General features: G+C 45.9%; 1 protein-coding gene across 1 annotated transcript; it reads right to left on the bottom strand.

Moving 5' to 3' along the window:
* Positions 1–1101: 1101 nt before the first annotated feature.
* aprt (adenine phosphoribosyltransferase) lies at positions 1102–18590 on the bottom strand. Its single transcript, XM_061690759.1, has 6 exons — positions 18029–18590; positions 13133–13236; positions 10234–10367; positions 3454–3532; positions 2860–2949; positions 1102–1373 (listed from the first exon to the last, which is right to left on the bottom strand). Exons 1-6 carry the CDS (start codon positions 18115–18117, stop codon positions 1171–1173), a joined length of 699 nt encoding a protein of 232 aa, XP_061546743.1. The 5' UTR covers positions 18118–18590; the 3' UTR covers positions 1102–1170.
* Between the last annotated feature and the right edge of the window lie 528 nt (positions 18591–19118).

Consider the following 19118-nt stretch of genomic DNA (forward strand, 5'->3'; position numbering starts at 1 on the left):
CACTTGTTCACAGGGAGGTGAACCTCGCCCCATCTTTGCTTGTGAATGACTGAGCAATTCAGGCAAGCTCCTTTTCTACCCAATCACGGCACCCACCTGTTCCCAATGAGCCTGTCCACCTGTGGGATGTTCCAAACAGCTGTTTGATCAGGCTGCGGCCTGAGACTCACCGGAGGGGGTGGGAGTCGTGAAGTGAAGCTACATTCAAATGTTGCTTGCATTTACAAGATCCTGTACCTTTAACTGGCCGTTGTGCAGGTTATGTCGGCACCCTCAAAAACGGGCAACGTTGTGTTTATTCATTTGAAGACGTACCACCCAAGCGCTATGTGGAAAGCATTAAAATGTGAGTGCAGTGAGCACAGCTTCCCACTCACAGCACAGAACACTTAGCGTTGGCAGTTAGCCACTGCTAGTGGGTGAGGCCACCAGACACAGCAACCATCAATCGTGTCATCATTATTCAGGTCGTTTGTAAAATGGCAAAACTAGTTCATCTGTATTTTTATTTATTAAAGATAATGCACATTTGAAAGTAGCAATATGGTTAACAGGGAACAGGAGAATGATAAGGTTTAGAATCCAAGGTGTCTTCATGATTCATTAGTTTTAGTTCATCTCTTGAACCTCCAAAATACTCTGGACTTCAAACTAGTGCGCTGTTGTGTTATATTTTTTTCTGCATTCATTGCACTGTTAAGTGAATATTGTTTTTATAGTTTTCTATATTTGACTTTATTTGGCTAATTTGCTGAGTTTGCTCAGATGTTGGAGTTACCGTTTTAAATATTGACTAGGAGTATCGTTAACAAAATGCATTAATAAAATGTTGAACCACTCTCTAGACTCTAGTTTTCAGTACAAATGCTTTAAAACTGGCTTTTTTTAAAAGTTCAAAGATAATACACAATGGAACCTCAATTTAACGGACAAAAGGGCCGTCCGTTATATCTGAATGTCCACTAAAATTTAAGCACTTTTTTTCATTGCCTAAGACACCAGTACTGTATAAAATTGCTTCACACTATTTTTGTGGCCTATAAACATCCAGCACAGTACAAAAAAACCTTTCCAATGTTTGAAAAGATTAAAAGTTTCGAAGAAGAATCACCTTTTATTGTCATGAACATGCATGAATGTACACGAAATTTGTTTTCCGCATTTTACCCATCACAGTGAGCACATACACACGTTAGTGGAACACACTGGAGCAGGGGGCAGCTGAAGCGCCCGGGGAGCATTTGGGGGTATCAGTGTCTTGCTCAAGGACACCGCAGCCGTGAGTCCGGGGGATGTTGATGGATGGTCCAGTCGGGGTCTTGAACCTAAATCCCACACGGTGGCAGGCGATGATCTTAACCATTGGTCCACGTCTGCCCCAAATGTATCCAAATTGAGCATGGGAGAGGTGATTTAAAATTCCAACTGGACACTATTCTATGTCCCTTAAATCCAAAGTCTGTTAAATTGGGCTCCGTTAAATTGAGGTTGCACTATAAAACAATCGTGATGATAATCGAGATCGGATGATATGGAAAAAATATGAATCATGATCTTTTTTATTGTCAGATCGCCCAACCCTAATGTCACATTATAACCTATTTCAGTAATAGAACAAGAAAATATCTTACAGTTGCTTATTACTGTATTTCTATACTGGACACTGCAGTTCAGGATCTCCCTAATTTTCAGTCTTGGAAATCTTCCAATTTTGAATACAAAATAGTTGAAGTCTTGTGAAGGGTTAATTCAATCACAACTGCAGAAATATTGGCAATGTTATGCTGTTGGTCAACATGAATATACTTGTTAGTGAAGTTAGCCAATAAAATGTCCTTCACCTTTTTGATTTTTTGCAGTTTCATTTTTCGTGAAAGTCACCCTATCGTTGCGGCAGAAATGGGAAGTTAGGTTTAGCCACATTTCTTCTTCTCTTCCTTTCAACTTGTCCCGTTAGGGGTCGCCGCAGTGCATCATCCTCTCGAACACCAACTGCCCTCAGTTATCGGGACACATCGAACTCACGCGAGAACCTGAGAACTGCAAGTGACTCTTTGCGGACTCCGTCGTAAGCAACATGACCGGCTTATTTAGTTGGATCAAGTTTTATTTTGATATGGGTTTCAGACACTGGGAGATACTCCTGTCTTTGAGTCACATAGATGGTGTTGTTATTAGTCAAAAATTAGAAAAAAATGTGTCAGAAAAACGTGGGGGAATTGCTCAGAAAAACGGGGGAAAAAATACGGAATTTACGGAAGCGTATTGCATTCACTTGGATTTTTTTTTAAAAAGCTCGTTTTTCTGAGTAATTTTGTTGAGGGCGCTGTTTTTTTGGATATTTTTTTCACTTTTTCTTAGTATTTGTTTCTGACACATTTGTCTCCGTTTTTCTGTCAAACCCCTCAGAGGAACTCTTCTGACAAGGAAATACAGTAACATACACTTGAAGGAATCTTTCGATGCACCGACTACGACACATTTGCAACCTTTTGAGGCTGTATTTTAAGTTAACCATTTTAGTGACACACTAAAATTCTCAATGGCAATTGTGAAAACATTGTTTTCCTCTTTAATTTCACCGTGTTCCCTAATGTGCATAGCAAAAAGTTTTTTTTCCATAGCTAATTAAGACAACAACACATTACAATCATTAACAAAGAATTGAAAAACACTTTAGAATTCATTCTTAAATTATACAGTAGATGACAGTACAGGTTGAAGAGGGTCCATTTTTCTTTGGTGCGGTAAAATGTGTTCAAAAAACCTGACAGCTGTGTAATTTATGACAGGAAGAATGCGATCGTCGTCAGTACTGAACCAGAGAGAATACGTTGTGTGGTTTCAGTCTGTCAATACCTTTCAGTTCTGTCAGTTCAATAACCACCATGCAGCCTTGAATTTCCGCATCTTGTTTCTTCAGTAGTTCGCATGCTGCAAACAGAGTACCTGGAGAACATAGGCCAAACATTGTGAATACGAGACACCAAATAACATTTGTTGAGCAAAAACGGCGAATTTCGAATTTTTTGCACATATACCAGCACCTGGTCAGCAGAGTCAGAGAGTGGTTTGGCCTGGTCATTCCTTCTGCCCCGTGCCAATGACAGACAGCACCACAGCACAAATGTTTGATTGACCATGAGTTAAAAATAATTGAATCTTGAAGGGGGCAGGACACCTGTGACTTCGATTGGATAGGAATTTTTATTGTTTGTACAAAGGGACGAATGTGAGCGATTGTATTTTTGACTCCTTGGCGAGTGACTGGAAAGAGGCTTGGCAAGCTACCGCGAGCTTGCGAGCGATGTGTTGGAGCCGGAATCCAAAGGGATGCAAGTGTGAAATCGCCCAGAAACAATTTGCGAGTAATCCAGGTTTTGCTGCGCACATTCACAATGCCTGCATTAAACATTTGCCAAACTAGCTTTCACGACAAATGAAACATCTCACCTCCAGTTGCAAGAAGGTCATCAAGAAGCACTACTTTCTGTCCTGGTGTCACTGCATCCTCTTGGATTTCTGCTTCTGCCTAGAACAGTACAACAAATGGTATACCGGTGACGTAAGAATTGTGCGTAATTTAGAAGAAAACGAGGAGTTGGAAGCGGCGCCTGCGTCACTTCCGTGTTATCGTAATTTAAAATTACAGCGTTATAAATATATTTGATAGGTATAACCTCAAGTTTAACTTGAGGCGAAATGACGACAAACCTTTTTTTAATCAGTCTCTTATGGGAATACTTCATACTTTCAGTTCTAGACTTTCTAGACGTTTCGTTCCGAACCCAAGCACACACAATCAATGCAAGTGGTGAATTTGATAGAAGATTTAATAATAAAAATGAGTTGGCGAAGGAAGGGATTTGTGACGTGAGATGAGCAGAATGGGCGTGTAGTGAATGCATATAGCTGAGGACTCCTGGTCTCGTTAATATAAACCCAAATATGCACTAATCTGTACTTTTAGTAGACCGCAATGTTGGATTTACGTGTCCGGAACACGTTTGAGGCAGGCGAGTGAGGCTCCCGAGCGTACGGCCGGCCCGCTCCGCACCGGGAAGAGATGGATTTGACGGAAGGGAGGGAGGAAAAACGGAGGAAGAGCAGGAGGCCAACGAGTTCTCAGGCAGGACGTCTCTCTGGTGACGTTCGGAGCGGGCGCTTTGCATCCGTCTCCGTTCCCTCAGACTGAGTTCGGGCCTCCAAGCAGGGTGGCTCGGAGCGCTTGCGGGAAGCTGCAGCAGAGGATCGTCCGATGAGTCCTTGCCACCTCGGGTGAGGTGGGCGTCCTGCCTGGCGCGGTTCTCGGCGAGTTGGTCGGGGTGACCAAAGGAAGTCTTCCCCACCAAGACTCCAAAAACATTCACCTTCGCGAACACCGCGGGGCTGGACTGCCTTTTGGCATTATTTTTCCATTCTAGGATTATTTTGTGGTTTAAAACCATCCATCCATCCATCTTCTACCGCTTATCCGAGGTCGGGTCGCGGGGGCAGTAGCTTTAGCAGGGACGCCCAGACTTCCCTTTCCCCAGCCACTTCATCCAGCTCTTCCGGGGGGATCCCGAGGCGTTCCCAGGCCAGCCGAGAGACGTAGTTTCTCCAGCGTGTCCTGAGTCGTCCCCGAGGTCTCCTCCCGGTGGGACGTGCCCAGAACACCTCACGTCCGGGAGGCATCCGAATCAGATGCCCCAGCCACCTCATCTGGCTCCTCTCGATGTGCAGGAGTAACGGCTCTACTCTGAGATCCTCCCGGATAACCGAGCTTCTCGCCCTCTCTCTAAGGGAGAGCCCGGACACCCTGCGGAGGAAACTCATTTCGGCCGCTTGTATCCGGGATCTCGTTGTTTCGGTCACGACCCACAGCTCGTGACCATAAGTGAGGGTAGGAACGTAGATCGACCGGTAAATTGAGAGCTTCGCCTTTCAACTTAGCTCCTTCTTTGCCACAACGGATCGATACAAAGTCCGCATCACTGCAGACGCTGCACCAATCCGCCTGTCGATCTCCCGCTCCATTCTTCCCTCACTTGTGAACAAGACCCCAAGATACTTGAACTCCTCCACTTGGGGCAGGATCTAATCCCCGACCTGGAGAGGGCACGCCACCCTTTTCCGACTGAGGACCACGGTTTCAGATTTGGAGGTGCTGATTCTCATCCCGGCCGCTTCACACTCGGCTGCGAACTGCTCCAGTGAGAGTTGGAGGTCACGGCTTGATGAAGCCAACAGAACCACATCATCTGCAAAAATCAGAGATGCAATACTGAGGCCACCAAACCGGACCCCCTCTACGCCTCGGCTGCGCCTAGAAATTCTGTCCATAAAAGTTATGAACAGAATCGGTGCCAAAGGGCAGCCTTGGCGGAGCCCAAACCTCACCGGAAACGAGTCCGACTTACTGCCGGATATGCGGACCAAACTCTGACTCCGGTCGTACAGGGACAGAACAGCCCGTATCAGGGGGTTCGGTACCCCATACTCCCGAAGCACCCTCCACAGGACCACCCGAGGGACACGGTCGAACGCCTTCTCCAAGTCCACAAAACACATGTAGACTGGTTGGGCGAACTCCCATGCACCCTCGAGGACCCTGCCAAGGGTGTAGAACTGGTCCACTGTTCCACGGCCAGGACGAAAACCACACTGCTCCTCCTGAATCTGGGATTCAACTTCCCGACGGACCCTCCTCTCCAGCACCCCTGAATAGACCTTACCAGGGAGGCTGAGGAGTGTGATCCCCCTGTAGTTGGAACACACCCTCTGGTCCCCCTTCTTAAAAAGGGGGACCACCACCCCGGTCTGCCAATCCATAGGCACTGTCCCCGATGTCCACGCGATGTTGCAGAGGCGTGTCAACCAGGACAGCCCTACAACATCCAGAGCCTTGAGGAACTCCGGGTGAATCTCATCCATCCCCGGGGCCCTGCCACCGAGGAGCTTTTTAACCACCTTGGTGACCTCAACCCCAGAGATAGGAGAGCCCACCTCAGAGAACCCAGACTCTTCTCCCTCATGGGAAGGCGTGTCAGTGGAATTGAGGAGGTCTTCGAAGTATTCTCCCCACCGGCTCACAACGTCCCGAGTCGAGGTCAGCAGTGCCCCATCCCCACTATACACAGTGTTGATGGTGCACTGCTTTCCCCTCCTGAGACGTCGGATGGTGGACCAGAATTTCCTCGAAGCCGTCCGGAAGTCTTTCCCCATGGCCTCACCGAACTCCTCCCATGCCCGAGTTTTTGCTTCAGCGACCACCAAAGCTGCATTTCGCTTGGCCAGCCGGTACCCATCAGCTGCCTCAGGAGTCCCACAGGCCAAAAAGGCCCGATAGGACTCCTTCAGCTTGACGGCATCCCTCACCATTGGTGTCCACCAACGGGTTCGGGGATTGCCGCCACGACAGGCACCAACCACCTTACGGCCACAACTCCGGTCGGCCGCCTCAGCAATGGAGGCGCGGAACATGGTCCACTCGGACTCTATGTCCCTCGCCTCCCCCGGAACATGAGCAACATGATGACACGACCACAAAGTTGATCATCGAACTGCGACCTACGGTGTCCTGGTGCCAGGTGCACGTGTGGACACCCTTATGCTTGAACATGGTGTTCGTTTTGGACAATCCGTGACGAGCACATAAGTCCAATAACAGAACACCGCTCTGGTTCCTCCCAATCATGCCCTTCCAGGTCTCACTGTCATTGCCCACGTGAGCACTGAAGTCCCCCAGCAGAATGATGGAGTCCCCAGCGGGAGCGCTCTCCAGCACCCCCTCCAAGGACTCCAAAAAGGGTGGGTACTCTGAACTGGTGTTTGGTGCATAGGCACAAACAAGAGTCAGGACCCGTCCCCCCACCCGAAGGCGGAGGGAGGCTACCCTCTCGTCCACCGGGGTGAACCCCAACGTACAGGCGCCGAGCCGGGAAGCAATAAGTATACCCACACCTGCTCGGCGCCTCTCACTGTGGGCAACTCCAGAGTGGAAGAGAGTCCAACCCCTCTCGAGAGGACTGGTACCAGAGCCCAAGCTGTGCGTGGAGGCGAGTCCGACTATATCTAGTCGGAACTTCTCGACCTTACACACCAGCTCGGGCTCTTTCCCTGCCAGAGAGGTGACATTCCACGTCCCTAGAGTCAGCTTCTGTAGCCGGGGATCGGATCGCCAAGGTCCCCGCCTTCGGCTGCCGCCCAGCTCGCATTGCACCCGACCCCTATGGCCCCTCCCACAGGTGGTGAGCCCATGGGAAGGGGGACCCACGTTACCCTTTCGGGCTGTGCCCAGCCGGGCCCCATGGGTGCAGGCCCGGCCACCGGGCGCTCGCCTTCGAGCCCCACCTCCAGGGGTTTAAAACCAGTGGAATAAAATATTAATTATTGGATTTAAGATAACAAGCCCATTTTCCCACCCATGCATTGTTCCACGCTCATCCTCTTTCATACCTGTAATGAATGTTATGTGGTGTGGAGAACATTACTATTTTCATGTGACATTTGTGGCGTGGGGTGCGAATTTCATCTGGTTCAGTTAACAACAGATTTGACGGTAGACATTCAAGTTTGCAGCAATAGTCACTAGTGGTGTTCATGTAAAGTTCTTCAAATATTGACTCCCCGTCGAGTCAAAGACTGTCTTATGAGCTCATGTCTGTAGTGTCGTTCCGTCGCCCGTAAGTGTCGCTGTTGCCTGTTCCAACTCCCAAGTAGCAGGTCTCAGCAGGGTGCAGGCGTCTCTGTGGGTCCAATCCTTCGACTGGTGGGGAGTTAATTAACTCAGCATCCTTGTGTCTCCGCTTTGAAGTACCAGGCAGACGTGATTCACTTAGCGTCGGAAAAGGCAAAGCAAATGTCTGTGTCCTGTTAAAGATCGTTTATTGTGTTAATCCGTTTAGAGTCTGCGCGTGACTCTGGAGTTAACGTCTACCTCGGCGAGGAGCGTCGGTCGTGCGAGGTTGGGGTGCCGCGTGGCATGTTTTGCGTGGCATGTCCGCTAAACATTGCACTGAACTTTGACACTTTTTTTTCTGAGCTGTTGAAATGGGTTTCTATTTTATCCAATTAAACCATAATTCTTACTTTGCAAGGTAATGGTGTAATGATACCCAAATTCGGACTTTGATACTATACTTGCATAAACTACCTTTATACCGGTACTGAAATGATACCATGGAAAATATCTAAAACATCTGTAAAAGCAGTGGAATGAAAACTGACGTTCTTTTAACTTTATTTTTATTTAGTCAAAATGTTAGGATAATGTTGAAAAATAATGTTATAAAGAAATTAGCTAATTCTTAAGTCATTTTCAAAGAATTAGCTCGATTCCTGCACTATATCTATATATATCTATAGTTATATCTATATCTATATATATATATATATATATATATATACATATACACACACACACACACACACACACACACACACACACACACAGTTGGGTACGGAAGGTGGGTATTCAGACCCCCTTACATTTTTGACTCTGTTATATTGCAGCCATTTGCTAAAATCATTCACGTACAATTTATTTCCTCATTAACGTACACACAGCACCCCATATTGACAAGAAAAAAAAAAACTGAATTGTTGAAAATTTTGCAGATTTATTAAAAAAGAAAAACTGAAAAACACACAGCCATACGTATTTAGACGCTGTGCTCATTATTTATCAGAAGCACCCTTTTGAGCTAATACAGCCATGAGTCCTTTTTGGGAACGATGCAACAAGTTTTTCACACCTGGATTTGGGGATCCTCTGCCATTCCTCCTTGCAGATCCTCTCCAGTTCTGTCAGGTTGGATGGTGAACATTGGTGGGTAGCCATTTTCAGGTCTTTCCAGAGATGCTCAATTGGGTTTAAGTCAGGGCTCTGGCTGGACCATTCAAAAACAGTCACGGAGTTCTGCAACCACTTCGGTATTTTAGCTGTGTGCTTAGGGTCCTTGTCTTTTTTGAAGGTGAACCTTCGGTCCAGTCTGAGGTTCTCAGCACTCTGGAGAAGGTGCATGACATCCCTGTACTTGTCCACATTCACCTTTCCTTCGATTGCAACCGGTCGTCCTGTCCCTGCAGCTGAAAAACACCCCCACAGCATGATGCTGCCGCCACCATGCTTCACTGTTGGGACTGTATTGGACAGGTGAGGAGCAGTGCCTGGTTTTCTCCACACATACCGCTTAAAATTAAGGCCAAAAAGTTATATCTTGGTCTCTTCAGACCAGACAATCTTATTTCTCACCATCTTGGAGTATCTTCAGGTGTTTTTTTTTTTAAAGAAAACTCCATGCAGGCTTTCATGTGTCTTGCACTGAGGAGAGGCTTCCGTTGGGCCACTCTGCCATAAAGCCGTATATACACACACACACGCGTATATATGTGACTATATAATACGTATAGTCATGCTAAAAACTAATGGCACCCCTTATTTCCAGCCATGACTGCATAAAAAGACATGCTGTTTTTTCCTCAATGGTCTGACCCCATGTGCATGCCTGTTATATTTTATTCATGACTCGAAGTCTCTATCGATAAGTGATGATGCTGGAGCAAGTAAAGTAAAGGATTTATGGGATGCACAAACAAACCACTCTGTATTTCCAATCCGTTCTGCAGGGCCCAGTGGCCACTCTCTTTTTCCGTTGCACAGCTGCTACTTGGCTTGCTCGTCGTCGTCACTTTCAGGTTCCGACCTCCCGATCGGCTCAAACGTGTACGGTTTGACGATGCCAAGTTCAGTTGGATGTTCCTGTATGTCTAAATCCTCTTCCTCCTCATATTCCAACACGTTGCTCGCCATTGCGTATAGAGTGTAGCACGCCGTCTTTGGCAATTGCAACGTCACTTCCGGTAGCCCTTGCGGTGGGTAGCGTAACCACACCCCGGTGACTTGAGCTGTATGTTCGGTGAGTGCTCAATACGCGTAATAAAAACCTCATTTTTAACTAAACTATAGTGGACAACTTGCTGGAAGTGACGTGCATGTATTACATAACATACAAACCACGGAAATCTAAATTTTAAATGACCCCATAACATCTTTGTCCTCTGACCTTTAAAGTCCACAGACAATGAAAATGAACAATTAGGTTATTACAGAAACTGAAAGCAGCATTTAGGGGTTTAAAGTCTCAGTTCTGGAAGATATTGAGCTAAAGCACTTTTAACGGTGGGGTCTGTTGGGAAAATCACGATAGAATACTGATCAATGTGTGTGTGTGTGTGTGTGTTCAGTACCTTCCCATATTCCAAATCGTATGCCACACACACAGTGGCTCCTGGCAGTTTTCCTTTCTTCCTGACCATGACAAAACCAACTCCCAGACGCTGGGCAAGAAGCGGCCCAAACAGGAACCCACGAGCATCTAAACCTGCCAGTCAAACACAAATGTAATCATGCACAGAGACACAAACACACTATACACCACTATATAGGATCCTAAAGGTGCTATTGATCTGGGGAAAAAAAAAAAAAAAAAAAAGATGTTGGGAACAACCCTAATCCATACATACAAAGAAAGTCAAATAAATAAACTCAGAAATTAAGTTGTGTGTAAAAATGTGAAATGACAGAGGGAAAAGGTATGAAACACATGAAAAACGCGAGCCGCAAAAAGGCATGGAAAGGCATCTGTGCTCGTCATAGACTGTCTACAAGGAACACCATGTTCAGGCATCAGGGTGTCCACATATGCACATGGCACCAGGAAACCCTAGGCCGCAGTTCGATGAGCGACTTTGTTGGTCATGTCGCCTGACTTGCTGCCGCGTGTCTTGGACACTCGGGTGAAAAGAAGGGGGGGAGCTGTCAACCGAACATCACCTGGTAGTGAGTTCTACCTAGTGAATCTATTGGTTTTTTTGGTCATATAAGAATAGATACATTATTTTGTTCATATAGTCAGCCAGAGCTGTGAGAAATGCAAAGTTATCAATATCCTTTCACCATTGTTCCTGTCATACTCCGTTGTGTTTTTTTGTTTGCATATTAAGGACAAAATTCCTGTTTTTGTTTCAATTCATTTTAAAACACACTCTTCAAGCAACTGTTTTGTTTGGTAACCTGCTAAATCCAGTCCATACATTTTACAGCGTAGCCATTTCAAAAGTGATGCTTTATTGCCTCACAATAGACTACAATCAATTAAGTACAATGTAGCGTGGATCAAATACTGTATATGAGCAGACAATGTTTATTATGATATGCAAATGAATTGGTGGTGATGTGTGTACAAATAGGTGCAATAATTTTGGTGCTGATAAAGTAATATTGCAGGAATTTTGAAGAACAATTGTAGAACTGGTATCCGGAGTTGGCAGGGGCTTCCCACCCTGTGCTTCATAGCAGAAAGAAAAATTCCACCGCTCCTCAAACCTATAATATCGTGGAGCCCCCAAGATGGAAAATGTTTGCCCTGGTCCTGAATGAGTATCTGCAGAACATAAAACCTTGAAATTGACCACAGCTGAAATAAAGATACTTTAGTAGTCTCGATACATAAAACATAATTATGCTAATCACATACAGTCACGGCTGAAAACCTTGGCGCCTCCCGGGACTATGACTGCATTGTCTATTTTATATATTGATCTAGAAAAACAATAATAATACAAATAAATACATGGAAATAGTTTTGTAAATCCCAATTGACCTAAAACAGGAAAAGGTGAGACTTGGAGTGAATCTTAATTTCGTGTGACACACCAAATAATAACGACACGAAATTGCCACTCACCAGAGACAAACGGACAGGTATAGCTGATAGCTGAGACGGAACGCCTGAAGTAGTTTGTAGGGAAATCCTTGGACCGATTGGAGCCAACAGGTCTTCAAACTAGACACATGGCCTCATGTAGCACTGGAAGCTGTCGGCATGCAGAAGCAGCTCCTGGAGAAGGCGGTGAAATTCACCAAGCTGCGTGCACCTCCGGATGGTGTTGTGGACCCGAGCACACCAGCGTTGGGCATTCCGAAGAGGTTTCGGCTTCCACGAGCGCAGAGCCACAATACAGGTCAAATCGTCGTCTATTGCTGCTCGCGTATGGCAGGGGAAATGCCGTCTTCGCCTCCTGCTCTTCCGCATTTACGCCGCTCGCGAAGCAAATGCGCGTTCAATGTGTATTTTTGACTCCCGCGAACAAACTCAAGCGAGGGACGCGAGGCGAAGCGATCTTCCACATCCGGTGAGAACGTAGCAACCAGAAACGCCCGCCAGTCACTTTTTGCTCACTTGAAAAGTGGCTGGCTTCAAACAAAAAGTTTTTTTCCACGTCTAGATGTAAATAACATGAAATGAAAGCTGGAATTCTGAACCTTTGTGTCATTCATCTTTTGATCTGAAACCCGAGTGTCTTCAATATACAACAAAAACAAAGGAATTGACCTTGCCGTTCCATTACCTTTGGAGGGAACTTTATCGCCATTGGGTGACTGCCTTACTGAATTCATGTTCGTGCCTGCAGTACCGACTTTCCTGAGACGAGCGCTTGATCAAACACAGTAGAATGGAGGGATATGTGGATATGGCTGTATGGAAGATGCGCGTATGGCGCCGCCGGAGAAATGTGTGTCGAACTATTTTGGAAGTCGACTGATCCAAGGAAGTCCATTTTTTTTCTCCCGCTCCTAGTTCCGAGTTTCAAGACTAAACTTGGGGGCAAGAAGGCTCTCACGGCTCTTCTCTACTTTGCACGAATAGCTTTCAAAAAGTCATGAAACTTACAAAAACCTGTTCATAAAACCCTCATTAGCTCATTTCAATTGATTCCCTTGGAATGTGTTGCTGTACATTGTCATGTTATTTTATTTACCTTTTTGTAATGTTTTATGTTCATTTAATGTCTTTATTGTCAGAAATGTCATCTTGGCCAGGTTTCACTTCCAAAAGATCTCTCTTTTCTCAGTACGACCACCTTGTTAAATAAAGGGTTAATAAAATGTTTGCTTTTTTTTTTTTTTTTTAAATAAAAATAAGCCTGCTGGGATGAGAGGCGAAACACCCGAAAAAAGTCCTGCTGCTATCGATTCAATCCCCTGAGAATACAATGACCTGGATGAAATGAGATCTATTCCGAGCGTTCTTCATCACATCAATAAATGTGATGATGCTTTTCTTTCAGAGGTGAGGTTCCTTACCTACAATCAGATCGACCTCCCAATTTTCGTTTTTCACATGCTCTTCAAACAGGTCAATAACTGCTGTTAAGGCACTTGGATCTTTCAGGATGGGACATATATCTCTGCGGGAGACACAAACTTAACATTACGCACATGGATATACATTTGTGAAAAGTTAACACAGCTAGGCAAAGTTCATTCTGAGCCTTTGTGCAGGACGTTTAAGATGTTTTGTCCATAAATCATATCAATCCAAATTTAATTGAAATAAGTGTGCAGTGTTGGTTGAGGGAACTGACTGGCTGCACGCTGACACAACACTGCATACACATTTTGTTTGATACATCCTATTACAGATACACAACCAGTTCTTCTCACAAACACATAGATGAATCGATACAACAGCCGCACATACTATCAACCTTGGGAAGTTCACTCGGCGTGCGCTCTCGGCACCCCGGAACGTTCGGAAACTCGGCGCGTTGTTGGAGTGTGCCGTTCGATACAAGCAGAACCGACGCATTCAATACGGCGGACATAGTGACGCATCGCTGCCAATAGCCAACACGTTCATCAGTAACGTTATAGAAAACGGAGCGCGCTCTATCTCCGAGCGCCGCAATCTCGGGGCACGATGACCGCATCGGACTGACTTTCCGAACGTAAGCAGACACCGAGGCCGAGCTAGGATTGGTCCGAGACTGCGTGATGCCACAAGAGGAAGCGGTCTCTCGACGACAAAAGACTATGGCAAAAATCGACGACAACATTTCTTGTAATGTGACATAATCCAACACCAACGATTTGGCCCTACGATAACTGTATGGCGCCAAAAAGAAAAGCCTAGCATGTTTGGGTTTTTGGATGTCTTCCGTGTAGTGTGATACATCAACACAGCTCCCGTCGTGTAGTGTTGCCGCCGTCTACCCAAGATACTGCAAGATTTGATGGTAGTAGTCTGACGTAGTGCAATCGGGGTAGACCAAAATTGTCTTGGTCTAGTCTGATCCAGGCATTAAAGAAATATGGGGCAAAGAAAGTAGACCAACAAGCTGAGGGAGTATAAAATGTGAACCGAATAAACCATTGCCTCCGGTTACAGTGCCACCCGAAAGTATTCACACCCCATCACTTTTTCCACATTTTGCTATGTTACAGACTTATTCGAAAGATTTTTTGAGTATACTTTTCTTTTTGTTTTAAATAAAAGAATTTAAAATGTAAAACAAATAAAAATCTGCAAAAAATACCCCATAATGACAAAGTAAAAACATTTTCAGATAGTTGTGCAAATGTATTGAAAATTTCAACATAATAGGTACGTAAGTATTCACACCCTTGGCTGAATATTTTGTTGAAGCGCCTTTGGCAGCAATCACAGCTTCAAGTCTTCTTGGGTATGTCTCTACGAGCTTGGCACACCCGTTTTGGGGCATTTTCTCCAATTCTTCTCTGCAGATCCTCTCAAGGTCAGTCAGGTTGGATGGGCAGCGTCGGTGGACAGCCATTTTTAGCTCTTTCCAGAGATGTTCGATTGGATTCGAGCCTGGGCTCTGGCTGGGCCACTCGAGGACATTCAGAGGTTGCTTCTGAAGCCGCTCCTTTGTCATCTTGGCTGTGTGCTTCAGGTCATTGTCGTGTTGAAGATGAATCGACGCCCTAGTCTGAGTTCCAGAGCACTCTGGAGCAAATTCTGGAAGAACTTCTCTATATTTGGCAGCTGTCATCTTACCTTCTATGCAGACGAGTCACCCAGTTCCTGCAGCAGAAAAACAGCCCCGCAGCATGATGCTGCCACCACCATGCTTCACAGTCGGGATGGCGTTAGCCAGGTGATGAGCAGTGCCTCTTCTTCTCCAGATATGACACTTGCAATTCAGGACAAAAAGTTCTATTTTGGTTTAATCTGACCAGAGAATTTTGTTTCTGAAGGTCTGACAATCCTTAAGGTGCCAAACTCCAAGTGGGCTGCCATGTGTCTTTTAGTGAGAAGTGGCATCTGTCTGGCCACTCTACCATAAAGGCCTGATTGGTGGAGTGCGTTAGCAATGGTTGAGCTTCTGGATGGTTCTATCGCCACAAGGGAACACTGGAGCTTCGCCTTAGTGCCCATAGGGTTCTTGTTCACCTCTCTGACCAAGGTCCTTCTTCCCCAGTTACTCAGTTTGGTGGACGGGCCAGATCTAGGAATGGTCCTGGTGGTTCCAAACGTCTTGCATTTCCAAATAATCGAGACCACAGTGCTTTTCGGGATCTTCAATGCTGCAGAAATTCTTTTGTATCATTCCCCAGATTTGTGCTTTGACACAATCTGGTCTCGGAGGTCTGCAGACAATTCCTTAGAATTCATTGCTTGGTTTCTGCTCCAATACGCACCTTGTCCCAACGGTCCGCCATCTCGCCTTGGATATCCTTACCCTGAGTCAACCCTCAATAAACCATTGTAAATCTACTCCCTCCGCTTCAGTCTGCTTTGGGGTCCAGTCAAAACTGATACGATTAGTATTGTGGCAGAATACTCTGGCCATCATGGACCCAGCAGCTCCAGAAGCGTTGAGGAAAGCAGACAGGACGGAGCCCTCTGCGAGATCATGGATTCACTAAATGGCCCTCCACAACAAGCATCTCTCCTGTCCTCCCAGAGCAACCTCAGCAATCCTCCCATGAGTATTCCCCCGAGCCTGTAGCCTCCGACCAACCCCGCCTCCCGTACAAAGAGCCTCACGTTCCTCCTCCCGAACCGTACTCCAGGGACATAGGTTCATGGAGCCAATTTCTATTAAACTGCTCATTAGTCTTTGACCTTCAACACCTTAGTTACCTCACAGACAAATCAAAGGTCGCATTCATCATTAACCTCCTGCGGGGAAGAGCTGCTAAATGGGCTACGGAGCTTTGGCAGAATTCCTCTCCTCTCCTTGCGACATTTAATTCATTTTCAGACGAGTTAAAAAAGGTTTTCGATCACCCTGTCCAGCGTTGGGAAGCCACTCGGCGCCTCCTAGACCTCACCCAAGGTTCAAGTTCTGTGGCGTCGTACTCCATAGATTTCAGAATACTTACGAGTGAATGTGGTTAGGACGACGCCGCTTTAAGTGGAATTTTTGTTAAGGCATTAACTGAACAGCTCAAAAACAAGCTCACAGCCAGGGAAGAACCCGCCTCTCTCAAATAATTGATTTCCTTCACCATCAAATTGGACAATCAGCTTCGTGAAAGAGTTTGTGAGCGGAGAAATAGAACCTGCAGCATAACACCAACCACTGGCACAGCGCCCCCAGCCACTCCGGAGCACCCAGAACCCCCTGCTACCTCCCCTTGACCCTCCACGAGACTGGTAGGAGCCTATGCAACTAAGTAAGACCCGTTTGGACCCCTGGAACGTCAGCGCCGCTTTTCTCAGTGATTATGCATCTATTATGGACAGTCTGGTCACCTGCACTCTCAAACCAAAAGACCGGGCTCACCTCAGAGTCAGCTCCAGCTTCCCCTCGAGCCCCTCCCGTTCCAGCGACTCCAACCGATCTCTCCCGGGTCCCTGAAGAATTTCATTACCTCGCTATCCCCCCCGGCCACCACGACTACACCATGGACCTCTTGCCAGGAGCCTCTTTTCCTTCCAGCCATCTCTTTAATCTTTCCCATCCCGAAAAAGAGGCCATGGAAAATTCTATTTGTGACTCCCTTGCCTCCGGACTCATCCGGCCGTCCTCTTCCCCACTTGGAGCCGGATTCTTCTTAGTTGAGAAGAAAGATACCACTCTCCACCCCTGTATTGACTTCCGTGATCTCAGCGACATGGCATAGTGGGGGGGGGGGGGGGGGGAAAGCCCCCCTGCCACTCATTGATGCCTCCTTCGAACCCCTCTGTGACACTCAAATATTCATCAAATTGGACCTGTGCAACATCATCATCATCTCACCGATCATCTCATCCACATTCGAGAAGGGTACGAATGGAAGACGGCCTTCAACACTCCCCTCGAACACTTTGAGTACCTGGTCATTCCTGTTGGATGAACCAACGGCGCCGCAGTTTTCCAAACCTTCATTAACGACATCCTCCGTGACATGCTCAACCGGTTCGTCTTTGTATATCTTGACGATATCCTCATCTTCTCTCGCTCCCCTGAAGAACATCACCTGCATGTCCGCCAAGTCCTTCCACGCCTCCTCGAAAACCGCCTTTTTGTGAAACCAGAGAAGTGTGAATTCCATCTCTCCTCCGTTCACTTCTTCGGATACATCATTGCCAAGGGTCAGTTGCGACCTAATTTCCCCCCCCCCCCTAATTTATAGTCGACAAAGGCCCCTTCAAAACGTTTACGATGCGTGAGATTTTTAATCTCAATGAGGTTTCCCTGGTTAAATAAGTACAAAATAAATGATGAATTTTCTAATCCATATAATAATGCGTATTCTATGTTTTTCGATGCTTCTGACACATTTTATGTAAATTGGTCAATTCGCGTACACATTTTTTGGGGGGACCCACTGTGACAGGCTCCAGCACGCCCGCGACCCGCGTGAGGAGAAGCGGCTCCGAAAATGGATGGATTTTAACATCTCAATAAAGTGCTCGGAATTATTATTATTTTTTTTTCCTATGCATGCTTTGAGTGCCACAGTTTCAAATTTTAACTTCGGAATTAATTGATAATAAAAATAAAAAAAATCATTGACCATCATTATTATATGCGGTCTGTTTCTGTGTTTGGGAGGGCTTTCCAATCATACGAACCTTTATAAAATGGGAAGGTTATGAGAGTTGGAAACTTATTTTTAAACCCAAAAAGGTCACATTTAAAATCTTGACCTCACGGGAAAATCGATTATAATTTGAACTTTTACGCATACACCTGCAATTAGACGCCACGACAAAAGCATCAAACATGACAAAATATCTCACCTTACCTAAACAAGATGCCCTTCTTGGGAAAGTCCGGAAATGCATGGATATGTCGACGAAGCAGTTGAATTTTGGATTCGGCGTGTCCTTCCATGAAGCAGAATAACACTGGATATCCGAAGAAAAGTTGACTGTTGTACGTTCAGAGGCACAACATGGAGACGTGCTCGGATCGACAGATATGAATGGGTAAATAGGACAGGGCTCTTTTGAGCTGCGTGCCTCCGGCGACGCTAAGCGAGGCGGGTCAAAATCGGCAGCTCGTTCCGCTGTGTGTGGACGGCAATCAAACCAAAAGAACGAGGTTGAACAAGCACAGCAAGGGAAACGGGAATTAGCTTTCACAGCTAAAAATATGTTTGGGCTCTATTTGAAAACTGTTCTGTATTAATAGCACACGCTTTGGCATTGACAAAAAAACGTCAAAGTCGTAAAAATTGGTTGACAACTGAGAAAGTTACAATTTCATTTCAATGTCCACGCTTTGCTTTTGACGAAAACGTCGACCTCCCCAACATGGCTGCCGCGTAGGAACGTCGGATAGCCAAGCTGCTCACGGTGCTTGCGTATCTAGTGTTCATGGCCAGATGGGCTCGGGGGCTTGCGCCTGTTAATGACGTCACACTACGGCAAGTACACTTGGACAAACTACACCGCACCCAAAAATGATTGGCCTGTCATACAAAATAACACAACAAAACTGTTTTTGGTGAGTAGAAATTGTGTACACTTCCATTGTACAGTCTCGGTCTCTCTCTCGCTCAAATTCCCATTCACTTTTATTTGGTGATAGCACAAAAAATGAACTCATTACATTAGCACTTGCGCCTGTTAATGATGTCACACTACGGCAAGTACACTTGGACAAACTACACCGCACCCAAAAATGATTGGCCTGTCATACAGAATAACACAACAAAACTGTTTTTAGTGAGTAAAAATTGTGTACACTTCCATTGTACAGTCTCTGTCTCTCTCTCGCTCTAATTCCCATTCAGTTTTATTTGGTGATAGCACAAAAAATGAACACATTACATTAGCACTTCCCGACAGCACTTGCAAATTAGCACTTGCGCCTGTTAATGACGTCACACT

Source organism: Phycodurus eques, chromosome 11 (assembly GCF_024500275.1).
Source record: "Phycodurus eques isolate BA_2022a chromosome 11, UOR_Pequ_1.1, whole genome shotgun sequence".
Taxonomy (NCBI): Eukaryota; Metazoa; Chordata; class Actinopteri; order Syngnathiformes; family Syngnathidae; genus Phycodurus; species Phycodurus eques.